At 37.4% G+C, this 22,584-nt stretch overlaps 2 protein-coding genes across 4 annotated transcripts; both read left to right on the top strand.

The window, feature by feature from the left end:
- The first annotated feature begins 224 nt into the window (after positions 1-224).
- LOC104214449 (uncharacterized) lies at positions 225-18,972 on the top strand. 3 transcript variants are annotated; one of them, XM_009764111.2, is made up of 28 exons: positions 225-395; positions 520-718; positions 844-956; positions 1,079-1,195; positions 2,221-2,364; positions 2,504-2,689; positions 2,958-3,109; positions 6,603-6,724; positions 6,841-6,935; positions 8,201-8,441; positions 8,563-8,617; positions 10,399-10,547; positions 10,645-10,715; positions 10,824-10,997; positions 11,722-11,793; positions 12,343-12,444; positions 12,522-12,611; positions 13,739-13,814; positions 14,026-14,119; positions 14,216-14,285; positions 14,605-14,784; positions 16,239-16,361; positions 16,469-16,552; positions 16,655-16,839; positions 16,929-17,067; positions 17,163-17,222; positions 18,318-18,422; positions 18,518-18,972. In XM_009764111.2, the coding sequence occupies exons 1-28, from the start codon at positions 306-308 to the stop codon at positions 18,629-18,631; spliced, it is 3,402 nt and encodes a 1,133-aa protein (XP_009762413.1). In that variant the 5' UTR covers positions 225-305; the 3' UTR covers positions 18,632-18,972. The 3 variants fall into 3 exon arrangements, with proteins under 3 accessions (XP_009762413.1, XP_009762412.1, XP_009762411.1); XM_009764110.2 differs by having other exon boundaries at positions 2,504-2,860; positions 6,844-6,935; XM_009764109.2 differs by having other exon boundaries at positions 2,504-2,860.
- Positions 18,973-20,542: 1,570 nt separating this feature from the next.
- On the top strand, positions 20,543-21,418 carry LOC104214448 (arabinogalactan O-methyltransferase 2). Its single transcript, XM_009764108.2, has one exon. It carries the CDS (start codon positions 20,543-20,545, stop codon positions 21,416-21,418), a length of 876 nt encoding a protein of 291 aa, XP_009762410.1.
- The last annotated feature ends 1,166 nt before the right edge of the window (positions 21,419-22,584 follow it).

Genomic DNA, 22,584 nt, shown 5'->3' with positions numbered 1-22,584 from the left:
ATTACTACCATCAAAATAATAGTACGGATACGATACATTAATAAGCTATATATAACAACCATCCAATAAATGGAAAAATTAAAAACAAAAAAGCTAAAAAGTGTGAAGGTGGAATACTCCTATCCGAATTAATTTTGGATTCATCATCCCCGCACCAACCCGCTGATACCCCCATCTAATAATAATAATAATATAATATAATAGTAATAATATACAAATCAAAAGAAAACACCAAGAAATAAAGAAAACCCAAACAACTCTTTCTTTTTCTCTCTCTGCAGAGTTTTTTCTGTCTCAAGGAAAAAATGGTTGCGACGAGACGAAGTGGATCTCTGCCGTCCACTGTTAAACGGTCGTCCTCCTCCTCCTCCGATTCTTCCTCCAAACGCCAAAAGGTAATTTCAGCTCACTTCAATTGGCTCTGCCGTTATCTTTTATTTTTATTTATTTATTTAAGTTCGGTGAGTCAATTTTTATTGATTTTTCAATTTTGTTTTTATTTGGATTGGGTGATTTTAGGTAGATAATAATAATGCGGAGTCGTCGGAGAAACCAAAGTCGTCTCTTCCACCGCCGACGGAGAATCCCAAGGAGTTAGGCTCTACTGACCCGCCGGAATCCGGCGCCGTTACTCCTCAGGCTACTTCCGGCGACGGTGAGACCGCTGCCAAGATTAATGATGCACCTGCCGTATCCGTTGTCGCACCTATAACAGAAGGCAACTCGCTTTTAACCTTTTTATTGCGAAATTTACTGTTTTTTACTACTACTTGTTTACTTTAAATCTTGATCATATCCAAAGTGTATGTAAGTTAGTTGCTTTCTCATTTTCTGGGGTTTTAGGGGCAACACCTGCTATAGTTGATAAACCGAGGAGTTCCATGAGTTTGAGGAAGCAAAATCAAGGTTCTGAAACTACGTCACCTTGGTGTTGGCTTATGTCAGAGTATCCACAGGTTAACTTTCTTGCATCAAGACTCTCTTTTGAATGTAATTTGATTGTCGTAACTCCCATTTGTTTGGAGCTAATGTTTTGCAATTCAAGATAGTATATTTATTTTCGTTGTATGTACTGCAGAACCCAACTATACATGTTTCGGCTACGAATTTCTTGGTTGGTTCTAGCAAAAACGCTCATTTGCATATCAAGCACCAAACAGTTAGTGCAACCTTATGTTCATTAAGGCTTACACAGGTATTGCTTCAATTTCTGGTCTTTACCCCGATCTATTCCCAAATTTTGTTGCTATCTGACCATGGGTTTAAGACTTTTCCCTGTGCCGGTGACAGTATTAATACAAAGAATTTGTGAAAAAGAAGAAATAAAGAATAAAAAGAAACTTTTGGTAATTTAGATTTCCGCCCTTTTTTGGTCAGCTCATGGACTGTTTCTGTCCAAGATTGCAATTACAACCTAAGTTGCTCGGACTTGGGTGCGGGTTTTCGATACGGGGACGAATCCGAATATCGGATTCGGCAAAACCTAAATTTTAAGACTCGGGGGTGCGGATTCGGATATGGATACGGGTGCGGGGATTTGACTAATAAAAAATAGAGCTATAAAAATATTGTAAATTTTGAGAGATATTCTGTGAAAAAATTACATGAATATTATAGAATTCAATCTTTTATTCTCCAAGATGGACATTATTCTTTCATTCTCTTAAATCTGTTTTATTTTTGATTTTGAGAAATCAAAATCTCAATTTTTCTCCCAAATTTTTCGATGGACTCCAGTCAAAGTGTCCGTAGTCAGTTGACCGTATCCGGGACGTATCCCGCTCCCGTCCCGGTCTCGTATCGGGACGGGGACGGCATCAAAAGCGAAGAGTCCACGCAACTTAGATTACAACTAATCTGTAGCACAGTCTAACTTGGTGTGGCCCTGCCATTTTTTCCGGATCACTGATGCTAGACTGTAACAGCTACTGCCCAGTTGATAAATGTCCACGTTCTGAAATTTTGTTTAAAAGTTATAAACAATTCATAGCACTGTTTACATGTTGGCTGAATCTTTTCAAGTTATTTGGAGTAAATGATCTTTGGGTGCTTCTGGAAATTTTTCCGTACCTGGCTTTCAATCACTGCATATGAAAATTCACTCTTGGAACAAATATATCCGTGCTCACTTTGGTGTTTATTTTATATTCTTTTTTTTGGGGATGAACTTCACACTGTCTATATGCGTTATGAGTACTCATTGTTTGTGAAAATGATCAGCATGAAGGAAATTGGGTTGCTGTGCTCGAGAGCAGGGGCAAAGGATCTGTGCAAGTTAATGGAAAAACAATAAAGAAGAATACTAATTGCATTCTCAATTCGGGTGATGGGCTTGCTTTTGGTCTTGTGGGAAATCATGCTTATGTATCCTTAGAGTTACTTTCGTGTTTCCTCCCGTGTCTTGTAATTTTTCTGATTTTTTTGGGGTTTTGTCAAGTTCTGTTTTCTTTCTTTTCTTTGCCTACATGATTTGTAGGAATATCCTTAACATTTGCATGTATAGATATTTCAGCAGCTTCCATATGAGCTTGGAGTTAAGTCGCCTCCTTCAGATGTTAGGACCAGTGCAGGTAAATTGCTGCGCGTTGAAAAGAGAGCAGGAGATGCTTCAGCTGTAGCTGGTGCTTCCATTTTGGCATCGCTTTCAAGCCTGCGGCAAGATCCGTCGCGCTTGAAACCTACGTCTCAGGTTAGTGGGAATGAGCTGCCTTCTTCCCCTGTTATTCATGAAGATGAGCTTGATGGCCTCGAAGTCGACTCAGCTGCAAATGTTAGCAGCAGCAGTGCTGCTGATGTTGGGTTGACTAGCAAGATCCTCCCTCTTGATGGAGACCTGAACTCTGGCAGAGAGGCAGGCAATGTAAAGTGTCGAACTAATTTATTTCTTTTTTGTATTTTATTATGGGTATGAGCTCACTTATATGTGAGATAAACTAATTAGAATTATGCATGGACAGATACTGGAGGAAAGAGACTGGACCAGAGATGCGCCAGCTTCCGCAACAGGGGTGTCTCTAAGATGTGCAGTATTTAAAGAAGAGATTCATGCTGCAATAGTTGATGGACAACAGCTAGAAGTTTCATTTGATAGCTTTCCATATTACTTAAGGTATGCCCCAAGACCACTGTGCATTATCCTATTACATCCTGTACTTCTTATAGTCTTTTATACTTGTGGCTTTCTGCTTGTTACTCTTGGCACTTTTGATTATTTACCTCACCACGTGAAATGTGAAAAATGTCAACTTAAGCCAGTTTATGCTTGTACTAAAGTCAAATATGGCGCTGTTGATACTTGTTAAATTCAGAGGGAGTAGGACATCTGTGTTAGGCTTCAAGTGATATCCACAAATGGAGTAACTAGCAGGTGGCGGTTTAGTAATTGGGCTGTGTGGGAGCAACTTTCACTAAAGTGCGCTTGTAGTTACTGGAAGGAATTTGATAGTACAGAAAGACTCTTGCATAAAATGCAAAACCAACGAAGTATGCACTCTTCACTTACTACTTTACGGCGAAAATTCTAACTTACATTAAAGAGAGACAATTCTTAAGTTAAAAGATTGAAAGAATATGTCAGGTAACTGATGTTTCATTTCACTATTTGCAAGAAGCTTCACTGTACTTATATATTTCAAAGAAGCTTATATGAAAGTCAGAATGTTTTTATTCGCTGTAATGTACACTTCATAGCTTTGTGCTTGTTGCTTGATTGTCTTATTTACTGGCTCACTAAAATTTAAAACAACAACAACTACGCCTCAGTCTCAAGTTTGGGTCGGCGATATGGATCTTCATTTCTTTCTTTAAGTTCAACTCGTATTCTCATCATTACGAAAATAAAATATAAGTCAAAGTAAAAAATAAGGATAAGTATCTATAGATAATAGTATTAATCAGTGTTGTCAAAAGTGAAAAGCTCTAAAAAGCGCTCCAGGCCGATTGGGGCTTTAAGCGCAAAGCCCAAATAAAGTGCGGGCTTGATTAAAAAAAGGTTCACCAAGGAAAAAATAAAAATACATATGTAATTACAGAAAAAAGAAACAAATTCACTCCTAATGTTTCCTCAACAACTAATACACTTATTTGCTAATAATATTTGTTGCTTAGTACTGTCCAGTTTAAGATAGAACTCATAGGCATTGAGTTGCACGCCTTAGTGCCTTGCCTACACTGAAGCGCAACTTAAGCGAGGCGAAGCGCGCTCCTTGAGCTTTTCTGAGCTTCCGGGCTTAAGCGCGCCTTAAATGAGCCTTTGACAACATTGATATTAATAATAAGAATAATATTAGTAGTTCTCTGCCAAGTCTAAAGCCTATTCTCAACTAGTAGGTATCACTTATAAGGATCTTTCTCTTCCATTGTGCCTTTATATTTAGCTAAGTCTGCATTGATTCAAAGGATTTATAGGTCTTTCGAGACTACTTCCTTCCATGTGATTTTGGGTCTAGTCCGTCCCCTTCTAGCACCTTTTCTCATCATAGTTTCACTTTCACACCATGGACCGGTGCATCCGTAGGTCGACGCATAAGCAATTTTCTCTTATTTTATCCTCAGATAGTTTGCAAGTCATCTCCTTTCCACTCTACTCTTAAGCTTTTACATCTAGGACTAATAAACCTATGTTGGGTGGTCATCGCTTCTCCTGGAACGACCTTGCAGTCCTTGCATGTATTTCTATCCCCTTTTTTGGTAAGGATAAAGTCTATTGACTATGGTTACCCCACTATTATAAGTTAGTAGGTGCGAATCTCTCTTTCTAAAATGTGTTAGCTACCATTGAATCATAAGCTAAAGCGAATACTAAAATAGTCACCTTCATCATTCCTAGTACCATAACTATAACCACCATGTACTTGTTCAAAACCATCACTATCTTAACCATTTAGACCCCCTTCCCCCTAAAGATTTGTTGGTCCCCTAGAATCTGTTGAACCAAACAATCCATATCCTCCCAAAACTAGCTTTAGCTTCTACATCTAATCCTATTTGCGGAGCATAGGCACTAATAACGTTGATTCTCTTCCGTATACTAGCCGTAGTACAATAATCCTATCCCCAACTCGTTTTACCTCTACAACCTTATCTTTAAGTCCTGGTTCTACAATAATACCCTCTCCATTCCTATTTTTATCTGTCTCACAATACCATAATTTTTAACCGTGTTACCTATCTCTCTAGACTTTTGCACTGTCCATTTAGTTTCCTGAACGCATACAATACCTACTCTCTTCCTTTTTGGGGTATCCCCTAATTCCATCGATTTTTCTGTCAGAGTGCCTATATTTTAGCACCTACCCGAATCCGCCGCTCTTGTACTTGCTTTTTTATTGTGGATTTCACTTCAATGAAGCAGTTTTTGCTTTAAGCCCTAGGGACTGTTGCATTTCTGAATGATGTTAGCGAGTTACAACTTGTGCCGATCTGTTACGAGAGTCACAATCATAACTTGTTTGCGCTTTAGCCCTCACAAAAAACTTTTTTTTGTTACCCCTGCTTCGGGCAATTGCCATGTCAAAATGTTTGTGCATTAGTTTAAGTGACAGAGTATTCTTTGTTTGTAAAATATTTCTGCTAGAAGAAGAAAAAATAATCTAAATTAAGCTTTTTTCTGGAATTTCGAATGCAAAAAAATATAGCTGTAAAATGTTCTCAATGTATTTCTTTTGAGAGTTTGTGCCTATCTAGAAGGTAAAAAGTTTATCATTAGAAAAAAAGAGTTTATCATAGAAATAAAACAACTAGGAGGATGAGTTAATGGATACAGTTAAGTAGGCGTTGGATAATATTTATGTTGAAGTTGAAAAAAAAAAGGTATTTCTGGCTTAGGCTGGAGAAAAGTTTGTCGAAGTTTTTGAACATGAATTCACTTGGGAAAAAGTTGAAGATTTGTTAGTGGTAACCAGTATTTCACTTGAAACACACCTTCAAACCACTATTATAATATTTTCATGAAGTTTAAATACTGAACATAGTATTTGCAACTATTCATGACCAAACAAGTAGTTGCAAGTACTGAAATTCAATATTTAGAAGTGCTGAAATAATATTAATGCGCAAATGAGTAGCTTAACGGTAATATAACTTATTTTAACCTAAACAAGAGTAGGCTACAGGCAAGTGTTTCCTCTGTTTTTTGGTTGCAAGAGTGTGTGTGTTTGGGGGGGGGGGGGGGCTATCATCATTTTTCTGTGTGGAGATTTGCGTTCAATAATTTAGTTTTTCTGCTCCCAAAGGAACCTTACAATCTTTTAATGCAATGAATGATCACACTCCAAAATGTGATCTGTTTCAGGGCTAAAGACAGCCCTTTGGGCGGTGCTAGCATTTACAAATGTGATTTCTTTCAGGTGGCCTGGGTGAAATAAGTGCATTGCTAACGTTATGAACTACTTCTCAAGTTGCTAAAAGAATGCGTTCAATTTTCTGTTCCTTACTGAGCATTGTAGTGATAATATTCTGTTGGTTGTTTCCCAGGACTACCTGTGCCTGATTTTCTTTTCTTGATTGGTTAGCAATCTCATAGTAGTAGTTAATTATATAAAATAGTAAATTTATTTCCAACAACATGGTTGGTGAAGATTCATTGATATCTGAACTTGCAGTGAGAACACAAAAAATGTGCTGATTGCGTCTTCATATATACACCTGAAGCATAAAGAACAAGTAAAATATACATCTGAGCTACCTACTATCAACCCAAGAATTCTGCTCTCAGGTCCTGCAGGTAAGTCGCTTTCCTTAGTATTTTGTATTGAAATACTTCTTATTAATTGTTTTTCTTGTAAATTCTTGGTAATAAATTTTAATGTCTGTGTATTAACCACTTCTGCTTTTGTATAGCAGGATCTGAGATATATCAGGAGATGCTGGCAAAGGCACTTGCTCAGTATTATGGAGCTAAATTGCTTATATTTGATAGCCATTCTTTTTTGGGTGTAAGACAATATTCATGTCATCTATTTCTAAGGGTATTGCATGATACAACAACAACAAAAAACCCAGTTTGATCCCAACAGGTGGGGTCTGGGGAGGGTAGTCTGTACGCAGACCTTACCCCTACCTAATGCAGGTAGAGAGACTGTTTCCAATAGATCCTCGGCTCAGTAAGGACAAGAAGAAGAAGTGGAAAGCAAGGAAGGAAGAGAAAAGAAAGGGGAGGGGAACACAACCACATAACGTAATAGAAATCTAAGAATATGAAGGGACATGCATGCTACTAAGACTATCGGTGAACAACTATAAACTACCTACTAACCTTCTACCTTAATCCTCGACCTCCACACCCTCCTATCAAGGGACATGTCCTCAGTGAGCTGAAGGAGCGCCATGTCGTGTCTAATCACCTCTCCCCAGTACTTCTTAGGCCTACCTCGACCTCTTCTCAAACTCTCCATGGCCAACCTCTCACACCTCCTGACAGGAGCATCAATGCTTCTTCTCTTAACATGTCCGAGCCATCTCAGCCTCGACTCCCGCATCTTGTCCTCCACGGAGGCTACTCCCACTCTGTCCCGGATAGCTTCATTCTTAATCCTATCTCTCCTAGTATGTCCACACATCCATCTCAACATCCTCATCTCTGCTACTCTCATCTTCTGCAGGTGGGAGTTTTTGACTGGCCAACACTCAGCCCAATACAGCATAGTCGGTCGAACCACCACAACTTACCCTTAAGTCTTAGTGGCACATTCCTATCACACAAAACACCGGAAGCGAGCCTCCACTTTATCCATCCCGCTCCGATGCGATGTGCGACATCTTTGACCTCCCCTGCTCCTGTAATACTTTGATTCCTACCTTGTTCAGGTCAACCTTTTATTTATGAATGCATCGATTGCCACTTGTCATGTTGCAACATTGTTGGTATGTATGGTGGACCTCTTTCGGGATCTGTAGTCACTAATAGTGGAGTTAGCCGGGTTTTTGAACGTAAAAGGGGTTATGGACATATTGGGATGATATGGAAGTAACATCAACATTGTGAAAAGACTTCTTTTTTCTCTTAAGTGTTTTCGCGTGGGGGGATGTCAGATGTCTTCCTATTTTGTAACAGTGGGAATTCTTGCTTTATTTCTGATTTTCTAGAATCATCAAACTAGTAAACTTTTCATGTTTGGTTTTTGTCATACTGTTGCCCCTTTTACTGCCATTAAACTGTTATAACATAATGCAACTTATGGATTACTATCTTATCATTCAGGGTCTATCTGCGAAGGAGGCTGAACTACTAAAAGAGGGATGCAGTTCACATAAGATGTCCACAAACTCCAAGCAGATTCCTGGAGAACCCGATTGGCCTAACGGCAATGGGTCGTCATCTGGTCAAGCAGCTAATACTAACACTCTGACTGATCCTTTGGGTTTGGAAGCACAACCAAAGATGGAGAGTGGCAATGTAACCTCTTTAGCCGGAACATCGAAGAATACCTTGTTTAGGACAGGTATTGCCGTTGGGTTTTAATATTGATCGGCTGTTACTCGTCTAATTTTTTTTTGAGTATCTAAGCATTCTACGGTTTCTTTTGCTCTTTTATCTTAGTAACCAATGTTGGTAATATTTAGGTGATAGAGTGAGATTCATTGGTTCTTCTGGTGGTGGGTACTCAGCCTCCATCAGGTAAGTCCTAGAGAACGTTTTCTTCTTGAAACCTTCTATCATTTACTCTTTCTCTGCCCAAAATGAGTTGTGTCATTCACTACCTGATGTTATTTTTGTATTTTTTTTTTTTGATATTGTATCTGTTAACTCTTTTTCTGAAACTTTTTGTTTTGAATTTGGATGCATTTGAAAATGATGCACTGCTTTTGCCCCAAGCAGTATAACTGTTATGGTTGTCAAAAGATAGATGCCATTGTTGTGACTTATCAAGCTAGAGTATGCCTATTTCTTTGGCTGTAATATCCAATTAAATTGTAAGGTAGAACAACTTGTTTAGGTTGAGATATTAGGAACGGAATACAGGAGAGAACAGTATGCTTATCAATTTTCTGATTAGGTCCATTTGTGGGGATGATTCAGGGGCTTATGTAGAAAGTTCAATTGTTTCTTTTTTGCCTGTCTGCAAGTGAAGTGAAGTTGGGAATAGAAACACAGTTTAAATAATGCCAAAGGCGGTCATGGTAATGAGTTTGAAAATTTTAAGAGCACTTTTTGAAGTCAAGCAACTCATATCAGTTAGTCTTTTTCTTTCCTAGCCAAAGAAAAACACAAATCAGCATGATTGGCTATATTTATTTCTTTAGTGGCAATCTTTGCTCAGTTGATTTGATTCAAACACATTCTAAATGAAAGCTGATGTGCTAACATTTGTTTTATTTACCATGAAACGGGGTTGGGGGGGGGGAGGAATAGGTGTTTTGCTTCCACTTTTCTCCATAAATTTCCGTACTATACTACCAATTTTCCAAAAAAACTAGGAAAGCATATGAGTTGCAGGAACTTTAACGAGTCAAATAAATAATTTGGAGGAATTTGAAGTGTGAGGGGTTTGGACCTGCTGTACAACAACAACAAATAATCCCTTATAACCTATTTGGAGACCTAATTCGTTATTAACTGTGATGGTATTTTTCTCTTAAAGCATCTCGTAGTCCTGTTGGTGCTTGCCATATGGATGTTTATAAGATTTAGTAAATAATCCCAAGAGGGGGTTTACAAATCCCTAACCTATTTGGAGACCTAATTTCTTAATAGCTTTGATTTATTTCTTTTAACCAAATGACCCTGATAGCTTTTGCAAGAACCGGATATTCAAATCTAAAATTCTTTAAATATAACCGGTAAGATGAAAGTGATAGGTGGCGAGTCCATTTTATCAATTTATCTTCGTAGTGAACTTGAAGGCGGATCTTCTGTTCTGACAATGTTCGTTAATATTGAGCATGCAACTTGCATGAATTCAGCGCCGTTCCCAAATGTGTTACCTTTTATAATTTTTTTTTTTCATTTTGTGGAACTTTAGGATTGAGGCGCTGTTTGATCGAATTCTGTTCTGGGCCTGGCATGCACATGTATTGCATGCTTTTACTTGCATCATTGTTTTGGTGCCTTTTGTATTTGTCAACTTTATGTTTTACTTGAATCTCGATGCGTCCTCCATAATTTGATTTCATATGGACTTCCATTATGGATGCATATAATCTCTTCTTCAGTTCTTCCTCCTTTTTCATCTGTGGCCTTATCCTTTTAAAGATTAAAATTTATCTAGTACTTCTCTATTATCATTTTTGGTCGATTTTTGTTTTCGAGATTTCGGATCGTGTTTAACCGCCCCATATTGTTGATTGTGAACTAGTCATGCTTTTAAACATTTATATTCTGCAAGAGTGCCTTTGCTTCAGTTACAGTACATTTTAAAACTGTTGTTTAAAGTTATCTATCTTGGTCCGGATTACTAGGGGCCCAGCTTTTGGCACTCGAGGGAAGGTTGTGTTGCCTTTTGAAGATAATCCATCATCAAAAATTGGTGTAAGGTTTGATAAGCCTATATCAGACGGGGTTAACCTTGGGGGTCTTTGTGATGAAGGTCATGGGTTCTTTTGCAAAGGTATTTCCAGCATGGTCATACTTTCCTTTCCTTTAATTTGTCAAGTTCAGTAATGCAGAATCTAATCTTTGCTTTTTATCATCTCTTTCTCTCTCAGCCAATGATTTGCGGTTGGAAGCCACAGGTGTCGATGATCTGGACAAGTTACTCATAAGCTCATTGTTTGAGGTTTGATCCTTATGATTACTTTGAGAACTAACGATGTTGAACTTGTGGTCACTTTTCTGGTTATTCTAAGGTCCTAATTATCTCTGTTAATTTTTTTCTGCTTATTAGGTTGTATTCAACGAAAGCAGAAATTCCCCCTTCATTTTATTTATGAAAGATGCTGAGAAATCTATGGCAGGAAATTCAGAATCATATTCAACTTTCAAAAGTCGGCTTGAAAAGCTTCCTGCTAATATCGTTGTTATAGGATCTCACGCTCATACAGATAACCGTAAGGAAAAGGTACTTTTGCTTTCCAGGTTGTTGTTAAATGTAGTGGTATACAATTATGTTGTTTTCGGTATGCACATGTTGTGTGCTAGTGTGAATCTTTTAGGGATTAATTTCTTGATTAAGAAGTCATAGGTGTATAGAGGGAGAGGCATGATAAGGAAAGTGAGCGGTGAATCTTTGTTTTTTGATGACCGAGAAATCCGTCTTGGCCAACCCTTAGACCAACCTCAGTCTTCTAAACTCGGCGATAATGGGCCCACCCCTCTACCCTTCTCCACTCAAATACCAGGCTTAGTTTGCATGGTGCAGGGCTCGAACCTGAAAAAGAGAAACAGACAGATTAGTTGTCTGTCATGCTTGCAACAAGGGCAGTTTTTTCATAAAAGAAAGCAGGCAGGAGGTTTGAATTACTAAGATAAAGTTATAGCATGACTGGTGGAGGTCCGCATGGGAACTATACAAAGATTTATTAAATAGGGTTGAGTGCCTGACTCCTGCTTTATCATATGCTTTATGATTAAACGTGCAGATATAACACAAAATAGTTTTGGAAAGTTTCTTACGGCATCGATTTTATTATGTATAGCGGTGTTATCGGATTCTTTGCTTCTTTCTCCTCTCTCCAATAGTGTGTGAGGGTTTTTAATTTTCTTTTAAAATTGTTGATCTTTGTATTGACTGTTAATTAGTTGGGATAAGGTTAACATTTTTTTCTCGTTCTGCTCCCTTGTAGTCACATCCTGGGGGATTGCTCTTCACCAAATTTGGAAGCAATCAAACTGCCTTGCTTGATTTGGCTTTCCCGGTATAGAATCTCTCAATCTTTTCTTCCATAAATTCCAGGGGTATAGTATGTTGTTTTTTAATTGTGCACTTTTCTTTCTGCAAGTATTTTGTACATGGTGATGCCAATTGAAAACAATGGTTTTTTGTGTCTATTCTTTTCTTTGTATTCTTTTTTTTTTCTCTCTTCCTTTGGGGGGGGGGGTGTGTGTTAATTTTGGGGAAGAAGTACCCATAGTATGAGTGTACTATACTTGTGCATCGTACTGGCAATTTTTTGCGGATAGACCTATGACACATCTTTATTTCCTTTATGAACAAGCCTCCAATTCTCTTTGATTTGAACTTCCTTCCCTTCTTTTTTAAAGTGGATGGTTTTTTCTTTTCACCAACTTTGTTATGTCGTTACATCTGAAAAGCTGGAATCTGGCAACCCTAAGCCTGGCGCTTTGCGTTGTTCCCTTTTCTCTGGACATAGTCTGTCCCTTGTGCCAATGTTACTCCCACTTGGATTTTTTTTTTCTCGAACTTTAACCCACGGGCTTATAGTACCTAAATTTGATGACCTCAGGATAGTTTTGGGAAGTTGCATGACAGGGGGAAGGAAGTGACCAAGACAACTAAACTTCTGACGAAGCTTTTCCCCAACAAAGTGACCATTCACATGCCGCAGGTCTGTTTTTCAAAATTTTAGAATTTTTTATGCTTTTACTGTCTTGTATAACTGATGATCTGTTATGGCTATTGCAGGATGAAGCGCTTATATCTGCTTGGAAGCAACAGTTGGATCGAGATGCTGATACCCTAAAAATGAAAGGAAATTTGAATAGCTTGCGAACAGTAAGAGCTTGTAACCTGTCTTTCACCTGTTTGTTGATTATGTTGCTGCTAATCATCCTTGCTGAAAATGTATACTTAATATTTGAACTGTTCAGTATTTAAATCAATTGGCATCTCTTGCATTCGGGTGAAGAGACCAGCTTCTTTAATTTTGGTGGTTCGTTTTCTCAGCATGAGTTTTGCTTTTGATTATATAGAAAAGTTGAAGAAAAACTACTGCTAAACATTAATCTAAGTTTGATGATAATGCGTGCCTTGCTGTTCCTTTTTTTTCCCAGAAGTATTTCACTAGTTGTTCACCAAATAGGTTTTAAAATGCACAAACAAATAGGATGGTCGAACCACTGTCAAGGAATTTTCTCTTTACACCAAAAAGGCCCATGGTAGATGTCACTGGTCATCGATGTAGTCGCTTTCAAACCCTCCTGGTTCGCTTAGTGATAGCTGCAGCTTGCCGTAGCAAGTTCTGTCAGATTTGTCCCACCACCTGCCAGACAAGTATCTTGTCCTGGTTCGAGCCAGCAAAAACAAACTTATTTTCATGTCTCTTTCCTTGCTGCTAGACAGGCTTCTCCATTTTATCACCATGAATCTATTTTTCTTTTTGTTTGGGGTTGGGGAGAGGGTGGGTGGGTGGGGGGCTATCCTCTATGTTTAAGAAAATAAGAATGATTGGAGAGCATTAGCATTCTTTGATTCATTACAACCTTGTTATGATATGGAAAAGCAATGTAGAGAAGTAGAAGCAAAGAAGAAAAACATTGTTGCTGAGGGAGACGGAATTTCCTTTGAATCACTTCTCATCAGACAACATCTGTACCTTTGGGTCGTTTGAATTTTCAGCTTCTGCTCTTTCTAGAATTTTGAGTTGTCATTCTAATTGGCAACAGAACACGGTGCACCATTTGGTTCTATTCTTCCCCAGAAAGTGGGTAACATTTCCCAGCATTCTGAGGCAGTGTAAATTATTTAAGATTAATGAGCTCTATTATTTTATTTTTAATTGTGTGAACAAGTTGAATACCTGATATGCAAGGTCAAGAGATTAATGAAAAACTCATTACTTTTTTTTTTTTTTTTTTACTTTCTCAAATTGTTGGTTGATTCTTCCCCCTTTTTTGGGATAGGTTCTTAATCGGAATGGATTGGACTGTGATGGACTTGACACTTTGTGCATTAAAGACCAGACTTTTTCTGTTGAAAGTAAGCAACTTCTTCTCATACAGTTTACAGTTTCTTTGGGTGGGTAAGGGGATTGGTGGTGAAGGAGGTTGTCAGGCTACTTCACATTGTATTCTGTAAGGTCATACCATACCTTTCATTGTTTCATGAACATATATTTGTCATTTGATTTGATTTTGTTGTGTAAAGATAAGCGATTTAGTTTTTTCTTCTCTCTTTTGATGATTTGAAGGTGCGGAGAAGGTGGTTGGATGGGCCTTGAGCCATCATTTGATGCAGAACCTTGATGCAGACCCTGACGTTAGGCTTGTTTTGTCTCCTGTGAGGTAATAGAAGTACCAGCAGCTGAGAGTATATTGGTTCGCTTACTGTATTATTCGTGGTATTGAACAGTTCTGGGTAATCTTTTTTCAATCTAGCAGCATTCAGTATGGGTTGGAAATTCTACAAGCTATGCAAAATGAAAGCAAAAGCTTGAAGAAGTCACTTAAGGTGATCACCTTCTTTCTGGTGGTTTGGTAAACTTCAGTTTTTCTTTTTTGATGAACGAGAAATTTGTCTGGGGCAACCCTTAGGACCAACTGCGGCCTTCAAAACTCGGGGTTAATGGGCCTGCCCCTCTACCCTTCTCCACCTAAATACCAGGCTTAATTCGCATGGGGCAGGGTTGAACCTGTGACCTAAGTCCCTCGACCTTTGCCACTTGAAATAAGCGCTGGGGGCTTGCTAAACTTAATTGAGATGCTATCTTAATTCGACTGTGGGAGATATTTGACATATAACTTGCGAACAAATTGTTTGTATGACTCAGGATATTGTAACGGAGAATGAATTTGAGAAGAGACTTCTAGCAGATGTTATTCCCCCCAGTGATATTGGAGTAACATTTGATGATATTGGTGCACTTGAAAATGTCAAGGATACGTTAAAAGAGCTGGTCATGCTTCCTTTACAAAGACCTGAACTTTTCTGCAAGGGTCAACTAACCAAGGTTTTCATCTTTGTACTTGCTTGTTTACATGGTTGTTTTTATGTGGAACTGTATTGGCTGTTTAGTAGTGCTTGACCTTATGTTCAAGGATTTAACTGTTAGCACAGATGTTCTGAATCGTTTCTGTCAACTCTTTTCATCCATTTGTTGTGGTGCTGACAAAATGTAAAAGGAGAAAAAGATGACCTTAGTTTTACTTCTAGTGAATTCTTATTTTGAGGTTAGTAAACTGAGTTTTTGCGGTACTATGGTACTAGTTCACATGAGTCTTTTAAGGTGCAAATTAGAATATGCATCAACTGTGTCTGCATCACTTTTATAGCTGACTGTAAAATTAACATAAAGAAAATCTTGATTTTCTTACTCCTTGCTTTGCTTCTTGAATTTGTTTATGAAATTTCTTGTTTATTTACCTGTCACCTTCCTGTTTCAATAATTTTATTATATTTCCATTCTCTTGATCTTTGTGAGATCCTTGGTATGGATAATCAAATTGATAAAAAATATTACTCTCTCTGTTTTAATTTATTGTGGAATAATTTGACTGGGCAAGGAGTTTAAGAAAGAAACGAAGACTTCTGAGACTTGCGATCTTAAACATGTCTTCACGTTTGCGTGGCTAAAAGACTTTTGAAACATGTGACTTTAAACATTCGAGACGTTGGGGCTTGATTCGAGGGATATGGGTTAGGGATTTGGAACGGGGAGGTTGAGGGGAAGCTATGGTGTAAAGATGGGGTCGTTTGGACCACCGGAACCGCCGTGAGGCGATTTCCGGTTGGCGGTGCACGGTGGTTGATGGTGGGGATATGTTTGGTCTCTGAAGGAGACGATGAACAGGAGAGGGGGGGGTGTTTGGTTTGGGGGGGCTGGGGTAGAGGATTAAGTTTATATAGGGGAGGGGTGGATGGATCCTGGCCGTTGGATCAGGTGAGATTGATGGCCAGGATCTCCTCACTTAAGGGAACGATGTCGATTTGGTAGTGCTGGGGCGGTGCGGGTATTGGGGTGATGGGTCGGGTATTGGGGACGGGTATGAAAGATGTGATCTTGGCCGTTGATCCATTTGAGATCAACGGCCCCGCTCAACTGTGACAAAAACGGTGCCGTTCGGGCACCTCTGAGGTATAAAAACTTGTCATTAAGGGTAAAATGGTAAGTCTAAGTTAAATTGTTTCCAAATTTAGAAAGTTGCGATTCTTTTTGGAACAAACTAAAAGGAAAGGCTGCCGCATAAACTGACACAGAGAAAAGTATGTAGGGTGAGAGAAGCTTGTTGTACTTAAATACTCTCTTTTTGGTGGGGTAGAAGAGAAGGTTTCTGTGCATAAATGCTCTTTGGCTTTGCTGGGTACTCTTCTTTGTATCAGACATGAATATCACATGTATTGTCATATGTGATTGCGTAAGTTTTCGTACTGAAGAATTATGTTCTTCAACTGCTTACATTGCAGCCATGCAAGGGAATACTTCTATTTGGACCCCCTGGAACAGGGAAAACCATGCTCGCGAAAGCTGTTGCGACTGAAGCGGGTGCAAACTTTATCAATATTTCTATGTCAAGTATCACTTCAAAGGTTTGCTTCAATTGGAGTTTGTTAGACTGTTCTATCGAGCATGGATTATGTTCTCAAAGGTGCTTCTTGGCTTGTATAAACCTTACTATTGTTTTTCCATGCTGCAGTGGTTTGGCGAGGGCGAGAAATATGTGAAAGCTGTCTTCTCCCTGGCTAGTAAAATTGCTCCAAGTGTTGTCTTTGTTGATGAAGTACGCTTCGTAGAACTCTTGTTCATGTCGTTATTCTTCCATTTAATTTGATGCTATTTTCTTATTCTCTCTCTCTCTCTCTCTTGATGCGATCTACCTAAGGTTGATAGCATGCTTGGACGACGGGAAAATCCAGGAGAACACGAGGCCATGCGTAAAATGAAAAATGAATTCATGGTGAATTGGGATGGTTTACGTACAAAAGATACTGAGCGTGTGTTGGTACTTGCAGCAACAAACAGACCATATGACCTTGATGAGGCTGTCATAAGGAGACTGCCGCGTAGGTAAAAGGACCAGTAATTTTACTTATCAATGAAGTAGGAAAATTTCCACAGTCAATCTCAATGTTGTTATCATGTCATTTCATGAACAGGCTGATGGTCAATTTACCAGATGCTCCAAATAGAGCGAAAATTCTAAAAGTGATACTTGCAAAAGAAGACTTGGCTCCAGATGTTGATCTGGATGCAGTGGCAAGTTTGACCGATGGATATTCCGGAAGTGACCTTAAGGTGTCGTTTCTATTCATTTATGCATGATAAATCACCATTCTTCTGCGTCCTGATGTTTGCAGATGCTGTCTTTTCTAACTAAAGTGATTTTGCAGAATCTGTGTGTTACAGCTGCATATCGACCGATTAGGGAAATCCTAGAAAAAGAAAAAAAGGTATATTATTTCTTATTTGATGTTTGTGCGCGTAATCCTTAATTGCTAGAGAAAATATGCATTGCTTCTATAACAGATTTATGGGTGCTGTTGTTTGGATGTGTCTGCTTTCTTTCATTATTAAATGCTTCCTAGGACATTTTAGAGGCATCCATGTGCAATCAAGATGGAATAGGATCTAGGCATATCAACGTAATGTAAAGGACCTCAAGATGTGGACTTGGTTCTGCAATTTGGGAAAAGAAGATGCCTCTTCTTAAATTGTTATACTTTTTCAAATAGCTCAACCTAATGAATAGGCTTTCCCTTGGGTGAATATTCCTTTACCTAAATCTGAATTGTAACTGTAAGGAGATGGTAGGAGCCACTTTGGAAGTATTGTTGAAAAATAAACTAGTTCCATCTCAAGGATGTAGATTTTCTTAATTCATGTAATAGGATATTAATTGATTTTTCTACATGCATTTAAGAAAGGAAATACTCTAGAATGAAATTATGCTACATCTACTAGACCAAGTAAATGTTAGAAGAATGCCTATGAATCAGTGTTGTCAAAGGCGCACTTTAAGCGAGCTCAAAACATGTTGTGCTCTTCGCCTCGCTTAGCAAACACTTCAGTATCATCATCAAGGCTCTAAGGCATATTTTTTCTTGCCAATTAGCGTAACACTAAAGAGACGATGCTAAACAATTGGTATTTCACTTTATCATTACAAAAAGTCAATTTGTTTGTCCATATATTTGTCAGTCATGCTTATAATTATTAGTATTGGACTACACATACATATTTATATTTTTCTCCTTTTGCGTCTTTTTTCAGTAAAGCCCACGCTTTATTTGTGCTTTGCGCTTAAAGCCACAACGGACCCTTAGAGCTTTTTTGCGCTTTTCGCCTTTGATAACACTGCTATAAATACCTTTGTAATATTACTATTCAGGTCAAGTTGGAAGACTTGCCTTCAAAAGATTTTGATTGGTTAAAAATGTTCCTCCTCCCCGAATTTCCAACAATATGCACTTGATTTGCTACTCATAAAATTCCCCCTTTAAATAGACTTGCTACTACTGTAATCTCATGCTTGGAGTTGATTTTAGGAACATGATGCAGCTTTGGCAGAAGGTAGACCTACGCCAACACCATGCGGCAGTACAGACATTCGGCCTTTGAATATGGATGACTTTAAAAACGCTCATGAGCGGGTGAGTTGAAAAAAAAATAATGATATTTGTCTTTAAGCTTCTCTGTTTTTTTTTGCTTCATCAGAAAAATTCAAGTGCTTTTGGTGTTTTTATAGGTATGTGCAAGTGTTTCATCAGAATCCATAAATATGACGGAGCTTCTTCAGTGGAATGAACTGTATGGAGAAGGGGGCTCTAGAAGGAAGAAGTCGTTGAGTTATTTCATGTAAAAGCTGTTCATATTGTACATTGGTGTCTTAAGGAAGAAGTCCTTGAGTTATGTGATCTCCTCAGGCCCCAGGTCAGTTGCTGCCCTTTATGGTATGCCATGAAATCCTGGAAGTTTGTAAAATGAGTATAGGTCTCTTTAGTTATACATGAGTTTTGAGATGTAATGAGGGTGGAGTGGCTGACCTCCTAGGAATAGATAGTATCTCCACCTTCGTTTTTCGTTCCCGTCTTTCTCACAACGAGCAGAAAGATGTCGAGGTTATTATTTAATACTGTTGCTACTGTTGTCATTATTCATTATATGTCAACTCGGAAGCAAATAATATGGCAAGTCTTTTCATTGCTGTTGTTCTTCTTGAACTCTGTTATAGATGCTGACCTGGTTCTTTGGATATTTATGTGCTGATGAGCCCCTACTCCGGTAAAGTTCCAACAAAGAAAATCCCCTTTTGTTATTTATAGCATCATAGCATGTTTACACCAAATCGATAGATAAGTGCTTGTTTGTCATTACCAGTATTAGTAATGCCATAATATCTTTATTATTTTATACCTATCCGAAATAGGATAACACTGATTAGCACTACTAGTATAAGTCCACGTAAATGACAATTTCTTTTTGGTACTACTATTATTATTTGTTTGATTAAACATTACAAGAGCTTGTTCTAAATAAATTTTTCACTACAACTCTTTCTTGTTATATTCTTAAATGCCTTGTTTTTAATTTCTTTTTTTGTTTGAGATAATTAAAGGTAGAAATGATAGATTTTATTTTAAAACTTTTATTGCGTTATAGTAATTATTTTAATCGGATGTGCTAATAAATGAAAGAAAAAGGTATTAGTATGTTCAGAATAATGTTAGTGAAGAGTTTTGCATCCCAGGTTGAGTTGGTATGGCAGAAAACACTTCCTAAGCTGAATTCATTTTCTGGTAATTGCTGATATTAATTTCCCGGAAAAAAAATACTTATCACCAAAAGCAGAAAAAAGATTTTGGTCATAGCACTCTAACCTTGACTTTGTATCGCTTCTTTAAACCTAAACGTTTGGCAGATTTGTCATCCAAACGTTTTGCACGTCACATATGTTTATGTCACAAAAAATATTACCGAATTACTACTATTCTAAGAACTTATCATCCACTTGTACGATTTGCACGTCACATATGTTTATGTCACAATCCAAAAGAGACAAAATCAAATCTTTATAACAGTCTCGGTTGTTCTGAAAGTGTTGTTATAAAGAAAAATTTGACTTTTATAGTGAATAATTGTTCTATAGGGATGCAAGAAAAACTATCAAGATACCTCGTCAAGTTGGCGTAGTTATGCACTTATGCTAAACCTACATTTAGAAAATAATTATGTTCCCACTCCCCTCCCATTACCTTTACTTAAAATTGAAAATGGTACTATACTATTTTAGTTCTCTTGACAGTGCTATATGACTGTGTTTTAACTAATTTAAAGACCACATGCATCGCAAGATGCTTGTTAGTATAAAAGTAAGTAATATGTAGGTTTTTCTTCAATATCACTCATGTCTACCAAACGATGACAAAAACAGTACCAAGAAAGAGAAAAAAAAAATGCAAAAGCAGACGAAATTGGGTATCCAACTTCTTAAACAAAGAGTATCCATCATTAACAATGATTGATCGCACCAACAACATCACTGCAAAATTACCAAAAATATTCAACTTAGCAGGTTGGAGATACTGAATGACATTTTGTGACAACTATATCAAAAAGAAAAAGGAAACGCTTCAAACTAAAGGAAAATACCATACCATTCCTTCTTCTTCACTCAAGAAAAATCTAAAGGAAATTAACACATGTCACCCAAATTATTATAAGTTTCCCCTCTTTAGGTAGAACGTAGTTAACATAAGAAAAGAACACAATAATGCCCCCCTCTGAAATTGCTTTTCCTTTGCTTCTATTCTCACCCAAAACTCGTCTTAAAAAGACCCTTATACACAAATACTATAGAGCTATGAAATTTACAAAAAGAAATATCATCCCACTTCTTGTTTTCATCTTATCATTTGCTTCCATTCTCAGACTTGTCAAGATTTCTGTAATTACTTCATATTCCTCTCCAATATTTTTTGCCTTGTCTCCAACTGAACAACACCCTCATCTCCTTACAGAGAAAGAAATCAAGTTTCTATATAATCTTGTATCGCGAAAATCCCCCTGTAATATTCTTGTTTTCGGGCTTGAAACACAATATTCTGCTCAAATTTCAACCATCAACAAGGGTGGAATTACTGTCTTTCTCGAGGACAACCCCGAAAAAATCAAGACTATTAATGCCTCAGATCATGCTAATACTACTCGAATTTATAAAGTCGAGTATCAAACAGTTGCTAGAGATGCATACAAGCTTTTAAAACATGCTAGGCGAAACCAAAAGAATTGCTACTCACAAGATTTGCAAATAAATTCATCAAAAAGTTGCAAATTTATGTCACTTGTGACAAATATTCCTAAGGAAGTTTATGAACTGAAGTGGGATTTAGTGATTGTAGATGGACCAGATGGAGATAAACCAGAATCAAAAGGACGAATGGCTGCACTTTATATTGCTAGTGTGTTAGCAAGAAGAAGTAAGAAGAAAAATGGGACTCATGTTTTGGTACATGATATTGATCGAATGATTGAGAAATGGTTTTCTTGGGAATTCTTATGTGACATGAATTTGGTATCTTCTAAAGGGAAATTCTGGGATTTTAATATATTAGCAAAACCAAATGCCACCACATTTTGTCCCACGTGATTGAACATAGTATGCTATTGTAGAAGAAATTTTTTGATTTAGACATATAGCTTATGTTTATTTCATTATTGTAAATTGGATGCTCCTATATATCGTCTTTTGTAAATGCTGAGTAAATTCTATTTGAAGGCAACTATCTTCCTTTTACCTTGAGAAATTAACCATCTTAATTTATCTTTGTAAATTAGCTGCCTCACATTTTATTAAATGTAAATGTTGTCTCGAGTTACGTGAAAATAAATGGTACGTGTCCCTTATCACAATCTTTGCCGCAAAATAAAATAAAAACATAAAATGAAGAAGGTTAATAACGTTTCAAGAAAGTCTAAAACCAATAATTTGTTATAAAACAATAAAATAAGAAAAAGATTATTACATAGAAAAGTAGGGAGATATAATTCTTATTGATTTTGGGATGAATTACAATGAAATATGACCCCTCTATTTATAGGGAAAGAGTGACTTAGCCACCAAGTAAAATCCCTAAAATCTCTCTAAAAGATAGAGAGATTTTAGAGAGAATGCCTATTCAACAGATAATGTGCCTCGCTAGAACCTTAACTAAAATAAAACCCAGTGGAAAAAAATTCTAGAGAAGGAAAAAGAGTACAAATATCTAACAATACGCCTTTTGGTTGCCTCAATAAAACTCTTGCAAGGAAAACCCAGTGGGACAAAACCTTGTAAGGGAAAAAGAGTACAACGCGTATTAACTCCCCCCGATGAGAGCATCAATTCACATCTTTAAGCATTTGCATTCCAATCTTGTGCACCATCTTCAAAAGATCTTTGGTAGAGATTTGATAAACAAATCAACCATATTAACTTGAACGAATTTGTTTCACCTTGATATCATCATCCCTAATAGATGTATTGTCTTCATATGATCTTGTTGGAATCTTCAGTTCAATATCTTCACATAGAGATGGAAACTCTTGCTATCATATTATCATGCTTATAGTTATAGAAAGATACATTTGTGCACAAATTGCACTAAGGAAGTGGTTCTTCAAGATCAAGAATTGTATATGCTTCAAACAACTTAAATCCTTCATGAATTGTCACATAAGTTAAATCATATAAGCCATATAATAGACTTTAGATGCATATCAAGTTTCATGTCATGCTAGATATCGAAAACTGATTGCACATACCATTGACGTTAT

The sequence above is a fragment of the Nicotiana sylvestris genome, chromosome 3, assembly GCF_000393655.2.
Source record: "Nicotiana sylvestris chromosome 3, ASM39365v2, whole genome shotgun sequence".
In the NCBI taxonomy this organism is placed as follows: Eukaryota; Viridiplantae; Streptophyta; class Magnoliopsida; order Solanales; family Solanaceae; genus Nicotiana; species Nicotiana sylvestris.
The sequence above is the reverse complement of the archived record's forward strand: the minus strand, read 5'-3'. Positions and strand labels throughout refer to the sequence as shown.

Excerpts from the sequence above, each read along its gene's own strand:
- LOC104214449 (XM_009764109.2), top strand. The coding sequence starts at position 306 with ATGGTTGCGACGAGACGAAGTGGATCTCTGCCGTCCACTGTTAAACGG. Across the intron at positions 396-519 it reads CTTCCTCCAAACGCCAAAAG|GTAGATAATAATAATGCGGA; the intron begins GTAATTTCAGCT and ends GGGTGATTTTAG. Across the intron at positions 14,286-14,604 it reads GCTTGAAGAAGTCACTTAAG|GATATTGTAACGGAGAATGA; the intron begins GTGATCACCTTC and ends TGTATGACTCAG.
- LOC104214448 (XM_009764108.2), top strand. The coding sequence starts at position 20,543 with ATGCCCCCCTCTGAAATTGCTTTTCCTTTGCTTCTATTCTCACCCAAA.